The sequence below is a fragment of the Chroicocephalus ridibundus genome, chromosome 4, assembly GCF_963924245.1.
Source record: "Chroicocephalus ridibundus chromosome 4, bChrRid1.1, whole genome shotgun sequence".
In the NCBI taxonomy this organism is placed as follows: Eukaryota; Metazoa; Chordata; class Aves; order Charadriiformes; family Laridae; genus Chroicocephalus; species Chroicocephalus ridibundus.
Window position 1 is genome coordinate 75640629 of NC_086287.1, and position 18080 is coordinate 75658708.

At 41.7% G+C, this 18080-nt stretch overlaps 1 protein-coding gene across 3 annotated transcripts in view; it reads right to left on the bottom strand.

Annotated features, from left to right (window-relative positions):
• Nucleotides 1-11750: 11750 nt before the first annotated feature.
• SMPD3 (sphingomyelin phosphodiesterase 3) overlaps nt 11751-18080 on the bottom strand; it is a 119347-nt gene continuing 113017 nt past the window's right edge. For 2 of the 3 annotated variants that reach the window (XM_063334267.1, XM_063334268.1), the window contains exons 7-8: nt 17425-17587; nt 11751-16578 (exon numbers count right to left, since the gene is read on the bottom strand). In XM_063334267.1, the coding sequence (XP_063190337.1) occupies nt 16477-16578; nt 17425-17587 (265 nt within the window). In that variant the 3' untranslated portion in view covers nt 11751-16476. Of the gene's footprint in view, nt 16579-17424; nt 17588-18080 lie in introns of those variants that run through there. The other variant, XR_010070960.1, reaches the window with a different exon arrangement.

Sequence of the window (18080 nt, forward strand, 5' to 3'; positions counted from 1 at the left end):
GTGAGTTAAGCTCATCTATTTCTAGGCTTTGCTCTTGTCACTCTAAAATGGGAAATAATCTTCAGAGTGCACAATAAGAAATCCCAAGTCAAGCTACCTATGTATATTAGTAAACTTAATAGGAGAACAAAACAGTTTAGCTGCTTGCAGACTTGTGTTAAGTTGTGGCTAGTATTAAACTGAAATGGTCAGTGAATTAAAGTATGATGCAGTGACGTTCTGCCGGAGTCTGAGCTGCTGCATTTCTGAAGAGACGTTTCCCGAATAGTGACCAAAGTCTGGAAAGGCGTAACTGGAAATTAGAAAATGTACATATTCAGGTTAATTGGAAAAGACAAATTTAAAATGGGTAGTCTGACCAGAAACAAAAGAAAAAGAGCCATAGTCTGAAAAACTAGTAAACCTGTAGGAGATATTTAATATGCATTATATGATCAAAAATGTGACCTTATACTCATTCTGTTAGAGGTCTAAGTAATATCTGCCAGTTTAGCTAAATTGGGCTATTGCAGAACAATATATACATATCCACAACTGAGGTTTTCTTAGTTGCATTTGAAATCATGTTGGCAGAAACTGTAGTGTATGTAGCGTCTGCAATTAATTCTGCTTTAGATGAACAATCAATTGGTGTATCCATTTTGTATGTGTGACCTATTAAGGGAAATAGAAAATCAATGTACTGCCTGTCCTAAATTATGTCAGCCAGCAGGGATATGTCAGCAGGGATAACTCCGCTTACCAAAGCTACTGCTATTTCCTCTGAGCAGCAACTCAGCAAAGTGAAAGGAATGCCATAAAGAAGCCACGAGTGAGCAGGAGCCTACTCTGCTTTACTTTCCTGGTCACCATGATATATAATTCTGGTGAGTAGGGATTTTTCCTATTTTTCTTCCTAAGAGCGTGATCATATTTATAGACCTGGAAGTCATCTGAAATATTCCTAAATTTTTCAGAACTATTTTTCTGACCAAGGTCTTAATAGACGTAAGGAAACAATGAAACACAACAGATGTTTTTCCCTAGAAGAGGAACCCGTCAGCTCCTGCTGAGATCTGTAGATTTTACTTTTCAAAACTGTACTTATAAGATGTTTAACTTCAGACTCTCATTTCTTACAAACTTTGGTGGAATAGATAGGTTGCTCTTCATTAAATAATTGTTTCTAATTTTGATACACTGATGCTAGCCCACAGAAAGTATGGTGGCACAAATCTGTTACATATTGGGAACATAAGCTGTGCGATGGTAAAGGGAACAAGGAAACAATAATACGGCCAAACCTTTTAAATGGTAAAGGCTGGGTGCTTTATATCTTTAAAAAAAAAAAAAAAGGTACAGAGGCAGTTGTGCAAGTCTGAATGCATAAGGCTTGCAAGGCTTGCATTTCACAGCTACAGCAGAAAAAACTTAGATGCTGCCTCCTGTGTTTGCTCAAGGCCTGACACAGAAAGGATGAGCTGCTGTTCTTCTGCAGTAGGAAGAGCTTCTGAAGGTGCTTTGCATTTAACTGCTCAAGTGATTCTGGATATAACAGAATCATGCAGTGTTCCAAAGGGAACGCAGAACTATTAGAAAACAATATATTAGAATTTATATGTTTAAAAACTAAAAGTAAGATAGAACAAAACCACAACTGAATTTACAGTATTTTAATGTCTAGTGTTAACTTTCTCAGAGATATCTGTGTATATATATGTGCCTGAATTGTACTTCCTAAGAAAAAATAAACAGGATAAATTTGCTAAAATGCCAAAGGGAAGAAATCCACGTTGATGGGAATTTGTATTTTGTTAACAGTGTTATATATGTTGAAGCTGTGTGGACACTGTGGTAGATACTAGGCATGGTGACTGAGAGGTATCCCTTTTAAACCCTTTTGGTATTCAGAGACTTGGGACTACTGATATTCTCAGAGGTGGGTGTAGTGAAAGTGAAGGGCATAGGCTAGATGGAGTAGCTGGCATAGCTGCAAAACTGTGCTTCCAGAACTGAACTGCAGTTAATATGAATCATATTATCTGCATGTGAGGAAGAACATCTTAAATTTCAGTATACCTGGAGTGGTAGTTGTATCATTGCTGTCCAAAAAAATAAAAAGTCTGGAATGCTGAGCGTATTTTAGCACCTGTGGGTTTCTTAGAGGAACAAAATCTGACGGATGTGCTCAGGAAACCTTGTGCATGTTTTAATTCACACTGAGCATGATCAACATTACTGATGCTTGCTGGTTATGCTTATGTATTTAGACAGGGACTGAAAGTGCTTTGAGGATTTGGTTAAAACATGCTGGAAGCTGTTACGTTGAAGCAAATCCTTACTGCATGTGTGGTTTGAATGTTTTCACAGAAGTCACACCACTCATTAAATTTGATGCATATAGAACATAGCTGTGTTGATACGAATCTGGGTAACTTGGAGAAAGACTTCTTCATGTGTAATTAGGAGTATTTAGTGTATGTATCAGTGTTCCTTGGCTTCTGTGAATTCTTCGGGTTGGACTTGAAAACCTAGTGTGATCTGTAAATTGTGTGGAAAACAGCTGCTTATATGGGGATACTGGCCATTCCTTATATACGTATGCAAAAACAAAACAAAAAAGTACTTCTGTCTCTGTCCTCTTCCACAGGGCATTTTACTGCAGGCATACACATGGGGGAGGAATGCCACTGTATCAGAAAAACGCATCTAGCCAGTAGCAGCATTCAGACTCCACTGTGTTCCCAGAGCTGACAGAAGCATTGCCATGATGTGCCGACTTGGAAGAGCTTCTGGCTACTGGCATCTTAATAAGCAGAGCAAGAATCCTCTTTTCTCTTGGAAGGAACTTATTCTGTGTGGCCACCGCAGGCAGTTTTTTTTCTAAATGACAACAGCTTTGATCCTGACTAGGCCTGCAAGGCATAGGTGCATGTTTTAATAACAACAAGGTCCCCTGCCACCACTCAACTAATAGTATTACAGTTCATATATTGTATGAGAGCCAATGTGTAACTGACAGATTTTTTTAATGCGGCACAAGAGATACTTGCATTAAAGACTGGGGTTTTAGTCAGGTATTAAAAATAAACATCAACTACAAAGTTTGGCCATTCACATTTAACTTCCCTGTTATAGTTTTGCTGCAAAAATAATAACTTTTCTGTAGCTCTGAATTCTAACGGAAATTTTACTAATACTTGGTATTTATCACAGCACAAATCCACAAGAGGGTGCCGCGAATCCACTTTTAAATTTCTAGTGCGTTTTTCAGATCATATTTACTTCTAATAAGGACTTGCAATGCAGCTGTCTCATCTTACGAGCAAATAAAATGCTTGTGATGTTATGAGATACACCATACATACATGCACTGAAACAGAAAACTATTACAAAAAGTGATAACTGCTCATAAGGCTAATACATGCACCTATCATAAAAAAACAGGTGGGCAACAAAGTGTCTTGTGCTAAATACACTGAATAAATAATACTTCTAGGACAGTGAAATTGTCATGGCCCTAATGACGGACAAGTCTTGCATTTCATTTAAAGGTTGTTTTCTAAGTGGTGGCAGCAGCTGCAAGATTTGTTCCTTTATTTGCAAAACCGGGGGCCTTTTGCGTGAAGGCTGGGCAGTTGGAGGACTAAGATCCCAGAGCTTGCCTTTCTCCTTCATTAGTCCCTTTGAAACTGCTCTGTGTAGGCTTCCTGCATTTAACAAGATCGAGGATGCAGTTCAAGACTAATTCATTTAGTCACTCATCTTTTGTATTCTATTTGTAGTTACAGTGGGTTGTTAGAAGGGCAAGAGACTATTACGGCTTCCGAGTGTTAGATTTTTTCCAGTGACGATTGTGAGCCGAATACAATGGGTGCTTGTGTTTTCATTCTGCCTTATTGACTCCGATGGCATTGCAAAATGTTAGTTTGGTTTGGTACTTAATAATTTTAAAACTTCACATTTCCAAGCATTTAGTGCAGATTAATGATCCAGATGCTTCTCGGAGAGAGGTGTGTGTTGATATCCCCATTTTTCAGATGAGGAAAAACTAAGTGTGCTTTGTGTGGGTGTTCAAGTGTTTCATCTGCCCCAGGCTCACTATAAGATTAGGGCCTCAGAGCTAAAAATGACTTGCTCAAGGCCATGCAGAATAAACTAATCCCCTGGCTCCCTTGCTCTGCTTTAATCATTTGTTTTCTTAGCGCAGTGTGATTTCAAACGCAGCCTTAGGAGGTTTGACCGAGATACAGCAGATAAAGGCTTAGAGGCAGCAAATCCTTGGATACTTCAGTAATAAAAACAATCGGGTTTTTCATATATATATATATAGAATGTATATATTATATAAAAATTATGCTTTTAATGTATAGATAGTATATGCACTTACATGGCTATAGGGCTTTGGTTTTGTTTTGAAAGGCTGTCATGAAGATGACCCACTTTTTTTTTTTTTAAACTTTTTTTTTTCCCCCCTAGAAGGATTCTGTCTCAGATTTGAGAGCCCTAAAGATGCCTCTCATGTGGACAAGGGAACTAATGAAAGAATGAGAGCTGATGATCTCCCTGTACGCAGAGGGAAAGCCTGCCAGTTGCAGGTCTGATGGTGCAGGGGTGGGGACGCCATCCCAGGATATCTTAGGGACTGATCATGGAACCTCCTCTTCTTCCTTGGGGTTTTGCTTAAGTGCAGCTGTGTAATTGTTGTCTCTCTCTCCTGGTATTTTCCACAGCCTCTGCTCTTTCTGGCTATGCCAATCACACTCCAGGCGAGATGTTGGTCTGGAAGAAAGAGCGGGCGCTGCCGTTTGCCGAGTGGACTCCTGCTTCTCAAGGCTGATGGATCCTGCTGTGTCTGTATTCCCATAAAGCGGCTGCTTGCTTCATGTTAGAGTATCTAAGAAAGCAATTATTCACAACCCTGACAATTGGCAAATAAATCAAGTTGCAGTGATGAAGGGGGTGGGAGGGAGAGACAAACAGCCTTCACTGCAGCACTTGGAAATGTCATATTTCTTTTCAACTGCAGCATTTCGAGGAACGGTTGAAGTGACTGTACTGTAGGTCGACACACATAATCTCATGCCTACCTCCCAGGCAGCTGCAAAATCATTTACAGTGAAGGGCTGATAAGCGCAGCTCTCACGAAGGTGGAGAGCGCCATGACTGCATCCAGAATTAATTAATCACAGATTCATAGAATGGTTTGGGTTGGAAGGGACCTTGAAGCCCACCCAGTGCCACCCCCTGCCCTGGGCAGGGACACCTCCCACCAGCCCACGTTGCTCCAAGCCCCGTCCAGCCTGGCCTTGAACCCCTCCAGGGATGGGGCAGCCACAGCTTCTCTGGGCAACCTGGGCCAGGGGCTCACCACCCTCACAGCAGACAATTTCTTCCTTAATTTGATCTGACTCCCCTGGAGCCTCCAAAGGTGTGAGGGAGAGGCAACCGGGTGGCCGATTGCCGGGGATGCCGCAGCAGTCCGGCAGCGCCTCTTCCTCCTCCTCCCGGTGCCGTCCCGCCGCGGCCACCTCCCCGCGCCCCCTTCCCTCGGGAGCGCGTCGGCCCCGCTCCTGATTGGCCGAGCCCCCTTCTTAGCCCGGACGGGCGCCATTTTGGCCTCCCGCCGCCTGAGGGGAGGGGGCGGACATGTTCTCCTCACACCCCCAGCGTTCCCCGCGCGTCGCTGAGGAGGAGCAGCGGGCCCGCCTCTGCGCCGCGGGAAGTCAGCTGTAAGCCGGGCGGGGGAGGCGTTGGGCTCCGGGGCTGGCGGGAGGGACTCCGAAGCCGGCCAAGCCCTTTGCGCCGCGGCGGGCGGCCCTGGACGTCGAGCTCTGGGGCGGTTTCCAGTCAGGGCGGCGCAGGCCCTCGCCCGTCTCGCCGCGGTGGCCCTGCCCAGCGGGCTGTGGCTAACTTTGCTGCCACGGCGGGTCTGCTCCTCCCAGCCAGCCTGGTTGTTTTCTACATCAAATAAGTTGTGTCAGTACCTGCTTCCGGTCCGCAAGTTTGCACGAGGGAACAGACTGCCTCACTTAGAGGCCTTCGTTTTAGAAGTAATGGTGGGACTTAAGAAACAAAAGCTCATGTGTTGAGTGTGTCTATGTGACTTTCAGATTGAGGAAACTAAGTGCACACACGGGTAATGAAAAGGTACAAAAAGAATATTCATACCATATAATTTTGCCTGCTCTTTTGCCACGTGTGTATCCTGGCGTGCTGGGACGCTGTACCAAGTAGTGAGTAAGCTAAGGACCAAGACAGCGGCTTTAGTATTGAATGTTCGTGCCCCTGGTGTTTTAAAACAGCAGTAACGCTTAGGGTCTCCTTATTGCTTCTTTGTTGTTGTTTGAGAGTTCTCCATCATAGCCTCTTTCTTGTGAGTGGAGCCTCTGTCCTATGGCCCTTTCAGAGGAAAGCTTTATGAAGAGAAAAAAAACTTTTGAACACACTTAGCCTCTTTCTGTAGTATAAAAGACTTAATCTTTTTTGGGGGGGGTTGCCTGTTTGTTTGTTTTGTTTTAAGTATTGCTGAAATTTAGTTGCTTTAAGTCTGATTTGCTGTAGAACTTTATTTTTTCTAGATATGCATTTACAAATAATAAAATAAGTCTAAACAGCTATTTTTCAAGTCACGTTGACTGACAAAAAGGCAAACAGTATGTAAGGGTGTTTTGTGGGTGTTGCCTCACTTTAAGATACTGTGTTATGGCTAGCATTTATTAACTTTATGAGCTTTCCTTGCCCGAGGGGGAAGAAGGGAGAGGGCAATGGGGGATAAAAGGTTGCGAAGCCCATTTTTTCATTTAAACTTAGTGTTAATTCTGTTGTAATCATAGAATTAGAATCATAGAATCTATGCATGTAAGGCTGAAAACTCAGGGGAGTGTTCTTTATCATAGAATCATAGAATCGCTGAGGTTGGAAGGGACCTTTAAGATCATCGAGTCCAACCATTAACCTACCCTGACAAAAAACACTTCTAAACCATGTCCCTAAGTGCCCCATCTACCCTTTTTTTAAACACCTCCAGGGATGGTGAATCCACCACCTCCCTGGGCAGCCTATTCCAATGTTTAATAACCCTTTCAGTGAAAAAATGTTTCCTAATATCCAATCTAAACCTCCCCTGACATAACTTGAACCCGTTTCCTCTTGTCCTATCACTTGTCACTAGGGAGAAGAGGTCAGCTCCCATCCCTCTACACCCTCCTTTCAGGTAGTTGTAGAGGGTGATAAGGTCTCCCCTCAGCCTCCTCTTCTCCAGGCTGAACAACCCCAGCTCCCTCAGTCGTTCCTCATAAGGTTTGTGCTCCAGACCCCTCACCAGCTTTGTAGCCCTTCTCTGGACACACTCCAACACCTCAATGTCCTTCTTGTAGTGAGGGGCCCAAAACTCAATGCAGTAAAATGCGTTTTATGTTTAAGTCTAGTCATCCCTGGTTCGTTTTAAAACGTTCCCCCCCTAATTTTAAAAACAAGTAACTGTTTCAGCTGTGTTAAGTGACACATATCAGCCTCAGCTGCCTATATATACATTTCTGCTACTATGTGTCTCTCTCTGGTAGTGTGTCCTCATCTTAGTGATTAACATGGTCTTTGGACTCCAAATCTAGCAGTTTCATTTAGTTCAGAGAGTTTAAGTAATGATCCCTTAAACGACTGTGCTGGCATCCTCATTAAGCCTTAGCCTTGTTTAAAATCAATGGCCGTCTCTTCCATTGTTCCCTGTTGACCAGGCTGTCTATCCTTAGAGCAAAGCAGAGGTGTCAGAGGCTAACAGAAAAGCAAGCCAGGAAGTGTCTCAGAATTGGGCAGGCATTCGTGTTTCTCTTCAGCAAAAGGTGTTTCTGCCTACAAAAATGTTTCATCTAAGGTTTATGCATCTGGAACTGAAGCATAAAACCAAAACTATCTGAAGACACTGATGAGGCATGGGGAAAGTGTGGTAAGATTACAAGAAAATTATCTTGTGCAGCCTGTTGCTCATTGAAGAGCACTAATCCTGAATCTCTAGGCCTAGCATGCCAAAGGACAAAGATCTTGGTGTTGATATGTTATGGTCTTGTGCTGAAAACTGTGCTGGTATATTGCATTATCATGGCTTAATGTCTTTCTGTTTTGTGTGAAACTGCTAGGGAAGTTGCATCTCTTTTCCTTCGTGCATTAAACACATTTTTTGTAGATTTCAGGGTTTTAAATTTTCCACACATACCCCACCACCGTTCTCTTTTTGCATAACGCTGACTAATGCTTAACAAAAACCAGCAGTTCTCTCTATGTTGCACAGCAGAACCGTAAGGTCAACTTCCATGTTAAATGTTACATTTTCACATTTCCTTGCATTATCTTGGTATGTGCTCTGCGATACACATCAAAAAAGTCTCCAAAAAGGGAAGAAGGCGGAGAAAAATCTAGGAAAGACTATGTCTTCATATTTCAATACAAAATAGGCTTTAAGTCTGTTGTAGCAAGGCACTTGGTTCCATAGGTTTCATGGGTATATACTGACGAAGCATTTAATTTCTGTGTGTTTTCTTTTGTGCTTGTCACAGACAGGAAGCTCTTCAAGGCCAGTCTCTTAGTGTATCCATGTGCAATGCCTGCACTGCCAGGCTATGGGTTTTGTTTGATGTTTATAGATGATATGAATGAAACAGCAGGATAGAGGTATAAGTGGTATTTCCATTCCAAAAGGGGCACGAGCATCTAAGATCATCTAAGTGGTTCTTTCTAAACCAGGTTAGTGTCAGGGTTTTTTGGTAAAGATGCAACGCGGGCCTTTTAAGTGCTGTTTAGCCCGTTCTCTTTCTTTGAAGCCTCCCTCGATGGCAGAACGTGTCCCCATTTAGAATGCTGCCATTTTTGTATTTGACACGGTGCCAGTCGGCTATGCTGTGCAGTCTGCCTGAATAAATAAAGGTATTTTCTCACAGGAGATCATCTGTTCAGATCGATGCAATGACATATATACAGTGCCAGCTTCCTGCGGCTTTCTTGGACGCTGCTGCCTGTATCCCTTTGCTTACAAGGAGAATATTCCACTTGTGTCTCTGCCTCTAGCTGGGAACTAGATACACTGCTCCATTCTTTAGCTCCCCTTAAAAGCTGAGAGCTGTGACTCTCTTTTTGAGACACTCTGTATTTGCATTCCCTGCGGTGGCTGGGCAACAGCTAATCAAATAATTATATTTAAAATAAGATTTAATAAAAGCATCTCGAAAAGAAAAGGCAAGGTGTAGTCATGCTTCTCAGAAACAAAATTAGTAAGCAATGTACATACTGTGGAATGCCTCCCAAATAATGAAGGGCCATTTTGTGTTTCTTAATGTTTTTTCTTTTGTTGCCGATTTTGGGTTTTTTTTCCTTTTTAGATGCTTTTGTATCTTTATAGTATGTCTGCGGATTGAGTATCTCCTCCTTCCATTCCTATTTTTTTCTATTGCCCTCTGCCGTCCCCATGCTGGATGGGAGCTTTAAGCACAGTCGTCTTATGTAGGGCCTCGACAGAGAGCTATTCATAATTGAAGAGTTTCTGCTTGTGACAGTTCTGCCCATGTTTAAAATGTGAATAAAAATATAAATTATTTTTTAAAAGAATAAACTGGAGGTCCCAGACAGATAATTATGCTTGCACTTGTAAATAATCATTACCCAGAGGCAAAAGAAATTCTGTACTTTTCGCTTGTCCTCAAACCAGACATAGGACTGAGTGGGATCTTCTGTGTTGCTCTCTGTAGTCCCTTCTTGTAGTAGGACTCGTGCATATAATTTCTCTTTAAAAATACATCAAACTGTTTTAAAAGCAGTGGGGTTTCAGAGAGGAATGCATGTTTATTTTGCGTTCCATTGTGGTCATTTGGAAGCTGTTTTTGAACTTGTCTGGTATTGTGGTCAGAAACCTCCTTCTAATTGTCAGCCCCTGGGAATCCAGGCCTGGACAAGGACCTCTTATACTGGGTACAGAGCCACTGCCCAGCATTTAACCAGACTCTGTTTCTTTCTGGTGGTGTGTAATCAGTGCTATGTTTACAGCTTCTAATTTGCTCTAGCATTAGAACACCCAGCTGCAGAACAGTGATGCTGAGGATTTTGCTGTGGCGTGGAAGGATGTTCAGGGTCAGCTGCGGGTAAGAGCACTGTTAGTTCATATGTGCCACAGAGTTCCAAGAACACCAATCTAACAATTAATGAAGTAGCTACAGCATGAAGTCCTTCTTATGTGCTTATTGTGGGATACAAGAAACGTTTTGTTAAAAGTCTGAGTTTGCTGTCGCTATAAATAGCTTTCTCGGCAAATAGGGAAAAGAGAAATTATATGTAACCAAGGAGTAACAGAAAAATAGAGTTTAAATACCCATTTCACAACAGTCTTATTTTGGGGCTGAGATAATAGACCAGGCTGCGTACTGAGAATTAGTTTGACTTGTGTGATACACCTTTCATTAGAAATATATTTAGCATAGTGCTTGGCACCATACTAGGCTGAGGATTTTTTTTTTTCCATTGGTGTCTTGCAGACCTTGTAATTGCCTTTTGTTCCTTGGTATCCTGAAGGTCCTTACTAAGCAATATAAAATATTCAATATTGGCTTTGCTGAAGCTGGTGACAGTGTGGCAGTTGACTTCAGAAGTTTTTAATTGCAGAGAAAGGTCTAGCTGGATTTTGCTGAATATTTAAAATTCTGGATTGACGTTTGAAAGGTATTTAAGAGCCTGTTGCAGCCAAACACAGAGAAGGTAACAATTACACCTAGTTATAGCCAAAAAGGTAGTGAGGATGTTACACAAATTGCAGCAGGGCCAGGGCATTCAAGCTGACAGTCTTCTGCTAATTTAGAAGTTCATGAACCTCTTTAATGAGAACAAAGGTACTTAATTACATTTGATATGGAAAGACATCATCTTCCCCTCATCATGCTCATCTCTTTCCGTTCTTTGCAGAGGGATCCATTTGGAATATACTGCTATTGTGTGATTTCAGGTTTTGAACTCCCACATCGCTGCTTTCAAATACCGAAGTGTTTGGAGGCTGCCTGTGCAGGCACTGTAGCATGCAATGTTGTAGCAGCACTGGAAACCCCTTTGGTTGGTTGTACTGCATCATCCAGAATCTTAAAACTGTTGTGGAATGGAGCAGTTCTTACGATAATTGCATCCTGAACTCCGTGTGAGTCATTCTGCCAGGCATTTGTGGAATCGCAGCTCACAGGTTTTGTTAAGTCACTGCATTTCTTAAGGACATATGTACATAGGGTTTGTTTTGTTTGGCTGAACAGTATAAAGATAAAAACCTGCTCTCCATTAGTTCAGGGACTAGGTAACTGTTGAGAGGTCAAGAAGTACAACTGCATAATAATAAATTGTTGTTGTGAAGTGGTCTTATATTAAATGCTAGCAGAATGCAATGTGGAGTGGACGCCCTCGTACTTAAAGCGTGGACTTGTGCAAGACGTGGGGCTCAGGTTTGCAGCCTGCAGCAGGCACTGTGAATGCTTGCATGAAGGTTGCACACCTTGAAAACTGAGGGGGCTGTGTCTGTGCAGGGGGATGTCTGAGCCATAGAGGCGAAGGGAGAGGGGCCAAGTTAAAAGCACTCATTTCTTTCACCCTTTATGTTCTGCAGATTCAAGAGAACAGGCATAGCATAGTAAGACCATACTTGACCCACCCACTGAACTGCATCTTAAAGAGTCGGGTTTCTGTTAGTGCTGCCAGACTCCACATGACAGAACCAGAAAAAGTGGACTGCACAGAATTATTTGAGCCTTGAAATTTTATTATCTTGTTTGCATCAACCAGTTATTCCTTTCAGCACCAACAAAAGACAAAAACCCCTCCCTATTGTTCAAAATACCTTGTTTTAATCAGGTCTGAGATTGTGGTTTTCTTGCAGGCAAAGAAACCAATGAAAATATTTAAACTTTTATTTTTTTTAATACATTTATAACAAAATGTCAGAAGGTGTGTGCTTACCATATAAAAACATTAGGTTCCAGAAGGATACAATACCGAAAAATCATTGAAATAAAAAAGGTTATTCTTCTTACAGGATTTCTAAACCTCAGCAATAATACAAGTCTTTAAAAGCATCAAGATTATATTTAAAACAAGATGGTATGGAAAAATGAGACTTTCGGTAACAATTTAACCCTCATTGGAATGGATGATAAAATTGGGAGTTTTCCAAAGTGCTTGAATGGTATTTCTGTTCTCGTCCTATAGTGCCAGGAGGAAGTAAAAATGCTTAATTTCTGAGCTGATGATATGTGCTGACACTATGTGCTGCTGTGTGAGCCCAGGGCAGCTCAGAGACCAAACTGGGGACAGTCAGATCTGCTTAATCTGGACCACCGAACAAAGGCTATTTAAAAAAACCAAAAACCTTATTGGAATTGTAAGTTGTTCCTTAAATCTTACTGTCTTACCCAACAAGTAGGAATGAGGTTCTAGCCAGAGTAGCTGAGAGTGCTTCTGGGACAAAACCTTGCCATAATACTAGTACAAGATAGGTAAACTGGTTGTACCAGACAGCTTTCTCAAGGGTTCCTCTACAGCAGGCTACACCTAGAGCCAGCATGTGGTAGAGTTTGTTTGGTTGCTTTAGACAGCTTCTATTAAGCATCCAGTTTGTGATGGAATAAAACAATGTCCGCCACTTGAATTAGTTATAGTAAGCACTTTTTCATATAGAGTTACAGAATGATTTAGGTTGGAAAAGACCTTAAAGATCATCCAGTTCCAAGCCCCTGCCCTGGGCAGGGACACCTCTCACTAGACCAGGTTGCTCAAAGCCCCATCCGGCCTGGCCTTGAACACCTCCAGGGATGGGGCAGCCACAGCTTCTCTGGGCAACCTGGGCCAGTGTCTTACCACCACATAGCATGGAACTGTACACTAGGTGTTGCTACCCCAGTCCTTGGTGGCTGAGCTGTGGTGCACAGCAGGTGGATCACACATCCCACAGACCCTCAGACAAACAGCACACAGATTAACTGGATCTGAACGTGCTTGAGAGGCTACGTACTGTTTTCTGTAGGTTGTATTCTAGAAGTGATCTAAAGGTACCAGGTTTGTAAGGACCTGACATCCTTGAAACTTCTGGAAGTTCTTAGGTTTTGGTGTCCTCATTTGTGTCTTTTGTTCACTTGTTCTAGAAGTGCTGTTGTAAAATGTGAACTGAATATGAGAACCAGAAGATGTTATGTAGCTTTTATAAAAACAGATGACACTTCATCTACAATATCCCTGTTGAGTGGCACTTATTAAACCAAGAATAGCATTATCACCCACTTCTTGAAGATACCTGAAATTCCCATACAAAGTGGGGTAGTGTAAGCTTAAGCAGTGTAAGCTTAACTCCAAATTCTTATAAATAACATCCTACTAATAAATTTGGTCATGCTATCCTTAAGCAAAGTGAGATTGACATCTGAAAATGCAATCCAGGGTTTGATTTCCTGGGCATGTTCTGCCACCCTCCCTGCCCCCCCCGCCCTTCTTTTTTTAATGCAAATATTCTACTACATGTTATCTGTCTAAGGCTTGTAACAATTGATATCCTGCCAGTATCTATGTGAGATAGTATATGGAACTGTGGTAGTAGTGGTGTAGAGAAAACTCATTTTCCTCCGGGATGTTACTCCGCTGCAAAGGAGAGCCTGTTGGTTACAGGTTACTGGTACATACGCTGTCTGACTCCTGCAAGCGTACCAAGGTATCAGAAGGCACAGGATCAATGCAAAAAAGCAAGGAGCATCTGTACAATGGTGCCACAATGCTGTACTTCCCAGCATCACTCTTGCAAAGTTAGATCCTTGAGACAGTAAATTAGTAAGAACTACCTAGACTGATTAAATGTATGTGTATTGTTTAAAGAGAACATTTTACAACTATCCATTTCTTGATCACCGAGAAACTAAGAGCATCAAAATCTAAAACAGTTTACTTCAAATTTGAAAAAATATTTCTCGACGTATCTCAAAAAGTTGACAAAAGTGCCTGGTTTTTAGTCAGCACGAAGCCACAGAACGAATTTAGAAGTAATTTAGACCATGTTAGTTTTACTGTAAATGTAACATTGTTTGGCAGTAGTTTTATGATTATATCCTACGCAGTGTCAAATTCAGCTCCTACAATTGATACTTAGTGAAGTTGATATCAAATTGTAATTTACATTGTTAGGAAAGCTATTAAAAATACTGTAGCTTATATTTACTCTTACTACTGAGAAATAGCTGCTGGACAGCACACAAATTGCTACTGATAACCGTTTGGTTTTTTTAAAAAGGTTAATAAAATACAAGCAAGGTACAAAATAGGATTAAAAGCATTGTTTCAGGTACAAGTCTTTCTGCATTGGGTGGAGAGATAAGAAACCAGAAAAACACATTGCACATAGGTGCACCCTCTGTATAAAGAGAAACATACAAAGTGGGAAACTAGTGGTGCACTGGGATAGTACGCTAAAGTCTCTGATGCTGTAAACTTGAATTCCTAATTTTATCAAAAAGGGGAATTGAGTCTGGTTCCATTGTTGAGTCCCCATGGGTGACACTTGCAGACTACCCCATGGTTTGGCACAGTACACTTTTAAGAGGCAGTCTCTGCTGAAGGGATGCCAGGACTGGAAAATGAGGCATAAAACGGGTCTAGACCAGGTGCAATGGGAGAGTGTGAGAAGCGGCCTACTACCTACTTGGAATTAGCAAATACTGTTAGTCCAGTACTTTTATGAGTTTCTCTACTTGCAAAATCGGGCTGGTTTAATTGAAAGTTCTGTTTACTGCAGCTAATTAAGCTAGTACCAGAGGCTGTGCAGACTGGGGTTTCTAATTTAAATCTATTCTGATTTAGCTCAAGCTGATTCCTAGCAGGTATAAACTAAACCAAAACAGGAACGTCTTCAGGAGTTTGTGGCCAGCATAACTAAAACAGTTTACTTAATGGAGTAAGTATAAGTATTAGATTAACTCTTCTACACAGGGAATTTGTAATGTAAGAGGAAGTAACACTAAAATTGAACAGGAAGTAGGCAGAAGAAACTAAGTATCGTTTAAAACACAAGGGGTCTCATTGTTCTCCCAACAACACAAACCCTTCTGAATTTAAATCCCTAAAAAGATGTCAAGTCTCATTATGGACCTGCTTCTCAGCTTTTCATTATTTTTGTTTAAGGTTAGAGAGGCTGGGTAGGTCAGGTCATGGGGATAAGATGGCAGAGGGGAGCCCCACATTTAAAGAGCCGCAGTGGAAAGAACGTATGCATTAGACGGCAAGACCCCTATTACAGTCTGTGAGTGCATAATAAATGGAGAATTGTCTCACAGACATAGGTCAGATCTACTCTCTAGTAGCTAGCCACACCACACTTTCCCTTTTAGTGTACTGATTCCTTTGGAAAATTGTTAGGTTATCCTGCCTTATCAATCATACACTGTTCTACACTTTTTCTCGCAAAATATCACTTACATTTATTTTAACTCTATATCTAGCATGCATTTTACAAGCTATTTCCCACTTACTCTTTCTAGCTAAGGCAGAATGTTGGCTCTGGTGTTACCAATGGTACTACAGGAATCTATTCACTCTACTGTAACATACATATCATCTCATACCATAATTCAGAACTGCCCCACGTATGGGAAAGAAAGAAAAGACGTTACAGGGGAACCATATTTCTTCTTAAGGGAATAAGTTGCGCTTAGAAAGCTAAAGGCCCAGTTCTGGAGTCATTATTCAGACAAAACACTTCATAATTTCAGTGGGAACACAGCTGGAATAAGGGTAGAACTGTGTTCTTAAAGTCTTCATTCTGAATCTTAAATCAGACAGGAAGATATTGGTCTGCAAACTGAATAGGTTTTGTTTGTTTGTTTTAAGGTCTATCTGTAATGACAGAAGGGTTTGCCAGTCCCAGAATGCCTTGCTTTGGCTGGTATCTGATTTTTGAACTCGCTTCCATTCTGATATTCCCCATGGTATCTTACTGACTATTTTATCTCCGAGTGGCATGCAGTGCGGGCGCATGCTACTGATGCAAGCACGCTACTACAACTTTTAACAGGCGAAAAAAAGAAAAAAAGCTTTAGCTTCTTAGTTATACAAAGAAATGATGCAAAAAACCATTTAGCAGCACTAACTCACAGACTAATTACAAACTAAATTGTGCTATATATTAGTATAAAAACATGTTTTAGTAAGAATGGCACTGGTTCAGAAGGAATTAGGACTTCCATCTTAGTTCCGTTCGGTCCACAGTGAAAGCATTGTAGTACAGGCCTGCCCTGTTGCCTGAGCAACTTGTGACAGTGGCTTTTGGCCACAACCCTTCCATTTCTTCCCTTTGTATATCTGCCATCGTTGGTATGTTCTGGGGTAGACCGGGTCAGGTCTGGTCATCTTTCCTAACGTGGCACCAGAATAGTTCGTTCTTTTCCTCTGATATTTTCTTAATATCATTAACGTTTCCCTCTTCTAATCTCTCAAAGCTGGTCAGTTTTAAGGGTCATCTTCTCCTGTAGACACCATGAGACGCATTGCTACTGGTAGGTGGTCTGTCAAGCCTGCTAACTGGGTAATAAAGCTGAACTCCTCCACTTCCTGCAGAAGGAAAACAGAAGGAAGAAAGAAGGAATTGGAAAACCGATTTGTTATACCACACACCAGGACTCAGCTTTTATGCCTTTTTTTCAGTTTACTTTGAATGACCTTATTGTATTAGTAGATGTATGGGACCAGCTTGGCTGGGCTAATGGTAAACTACATGCCACACAGGGCATGTCGATGTGGTGCAATTGATGAGGTGAAGCATTTATACAGTACACAGTTGAACTAGTCTGCATGAAATCTGTTGTTGCTTTTCTTTACATTTACAGTAACATCTGTGTTGTTCCAGACAAGACTTATCTGTAGTGCTGCAGTCAGTAATCCATGTGCATACGGAGGCACTCACTGGGAGGAGGGGTGGCTGTGCCACACTAGGTACGGCGGGCGGCTAAAAAGGAAGCCTGTCTTCATTAGATTGAGGTGTTAAACTTCGTGGGAATTTAAGGTGACCAGGAAACCCGTCTGAATTCCAGTCTTTGTTCTGGCAACGTTTCATAGGACCAAATTAAAGTTCTGTTGGAAATACTGCCTGCTTCCCAGCTTCTCAAAGCTGGGTGGAACAACCTTAATGCTCGCTTGATAAAATGAGTTGTCCCCTCCTATGGGCCAGGTACTTAGAGCAGCCTATCTACGAGTGTTGCTCCCAGAATCCCTAAACTCACCTTAAATTTCTTTATGTAATAGGTCTACAAACTCAGTACTTGCATGCAAAAGTAGAAAATAGCAAAGCAGCAGTTCTCCTTGGAGGATAAACTTAAACCCAAGCAGAACAGGCTGCAGTGCCATCCAGACAAGTTTATTGTGTAAATTACGGCTCTCTTTGTCAACTTGGAAACTCACCACTTTCCATTCCAGGTAGAGACCTTCTTCTGTATAGAGCATATAGTCAATCCTCCTCCCGTTTCCTTTCAGCGATGCTTTCCTCCCCTTTTGACTGGAACTGTGGTTCTTGCTGGTGGGATAGACTAAGTATCCTTTCCTTCCTTCTTCACTTTCCAGCACCCTATTTCATTCAAAAAACAAAACAAATCCTTTAAATGTTTGCTCATTCTGTCCCTTTGTACATTACACTAGATTTTCTCCCAGTCCCCAGTAAGGGTAATGCCTGTCCAAAAGGTCTGTTAAACTTGTAAAGCCTATCTTCCAAATGCATTTTCCAGTATGAGGCTGTACTGACTGCTGACAGTGCTCTTAAAAGCCTCACGGCGGGTTTGGCATTGCTGTGTCTTGGACTCAAAGCTCTTACTTCACTAGTAATGACAGCCTCATTTATTTGATTCCTGTATGTGACACTCTTCAAACTCCTCTACCGAGACGGACTTACTCAGCAAGTTTGTTAGGACTGCCCCCATCTTGCATGGAGATTACCCAGCCCAAGACCATAGACAGAAGCAGTCAAAATTAAGAATTGGTTTTCTAGGTACCACTCTTGTGTTCAGGCAAATAAGCTGCAGCTCTCCCGTTGCAATTTTTAGTTTGGGTGCTTAAACCTTAAT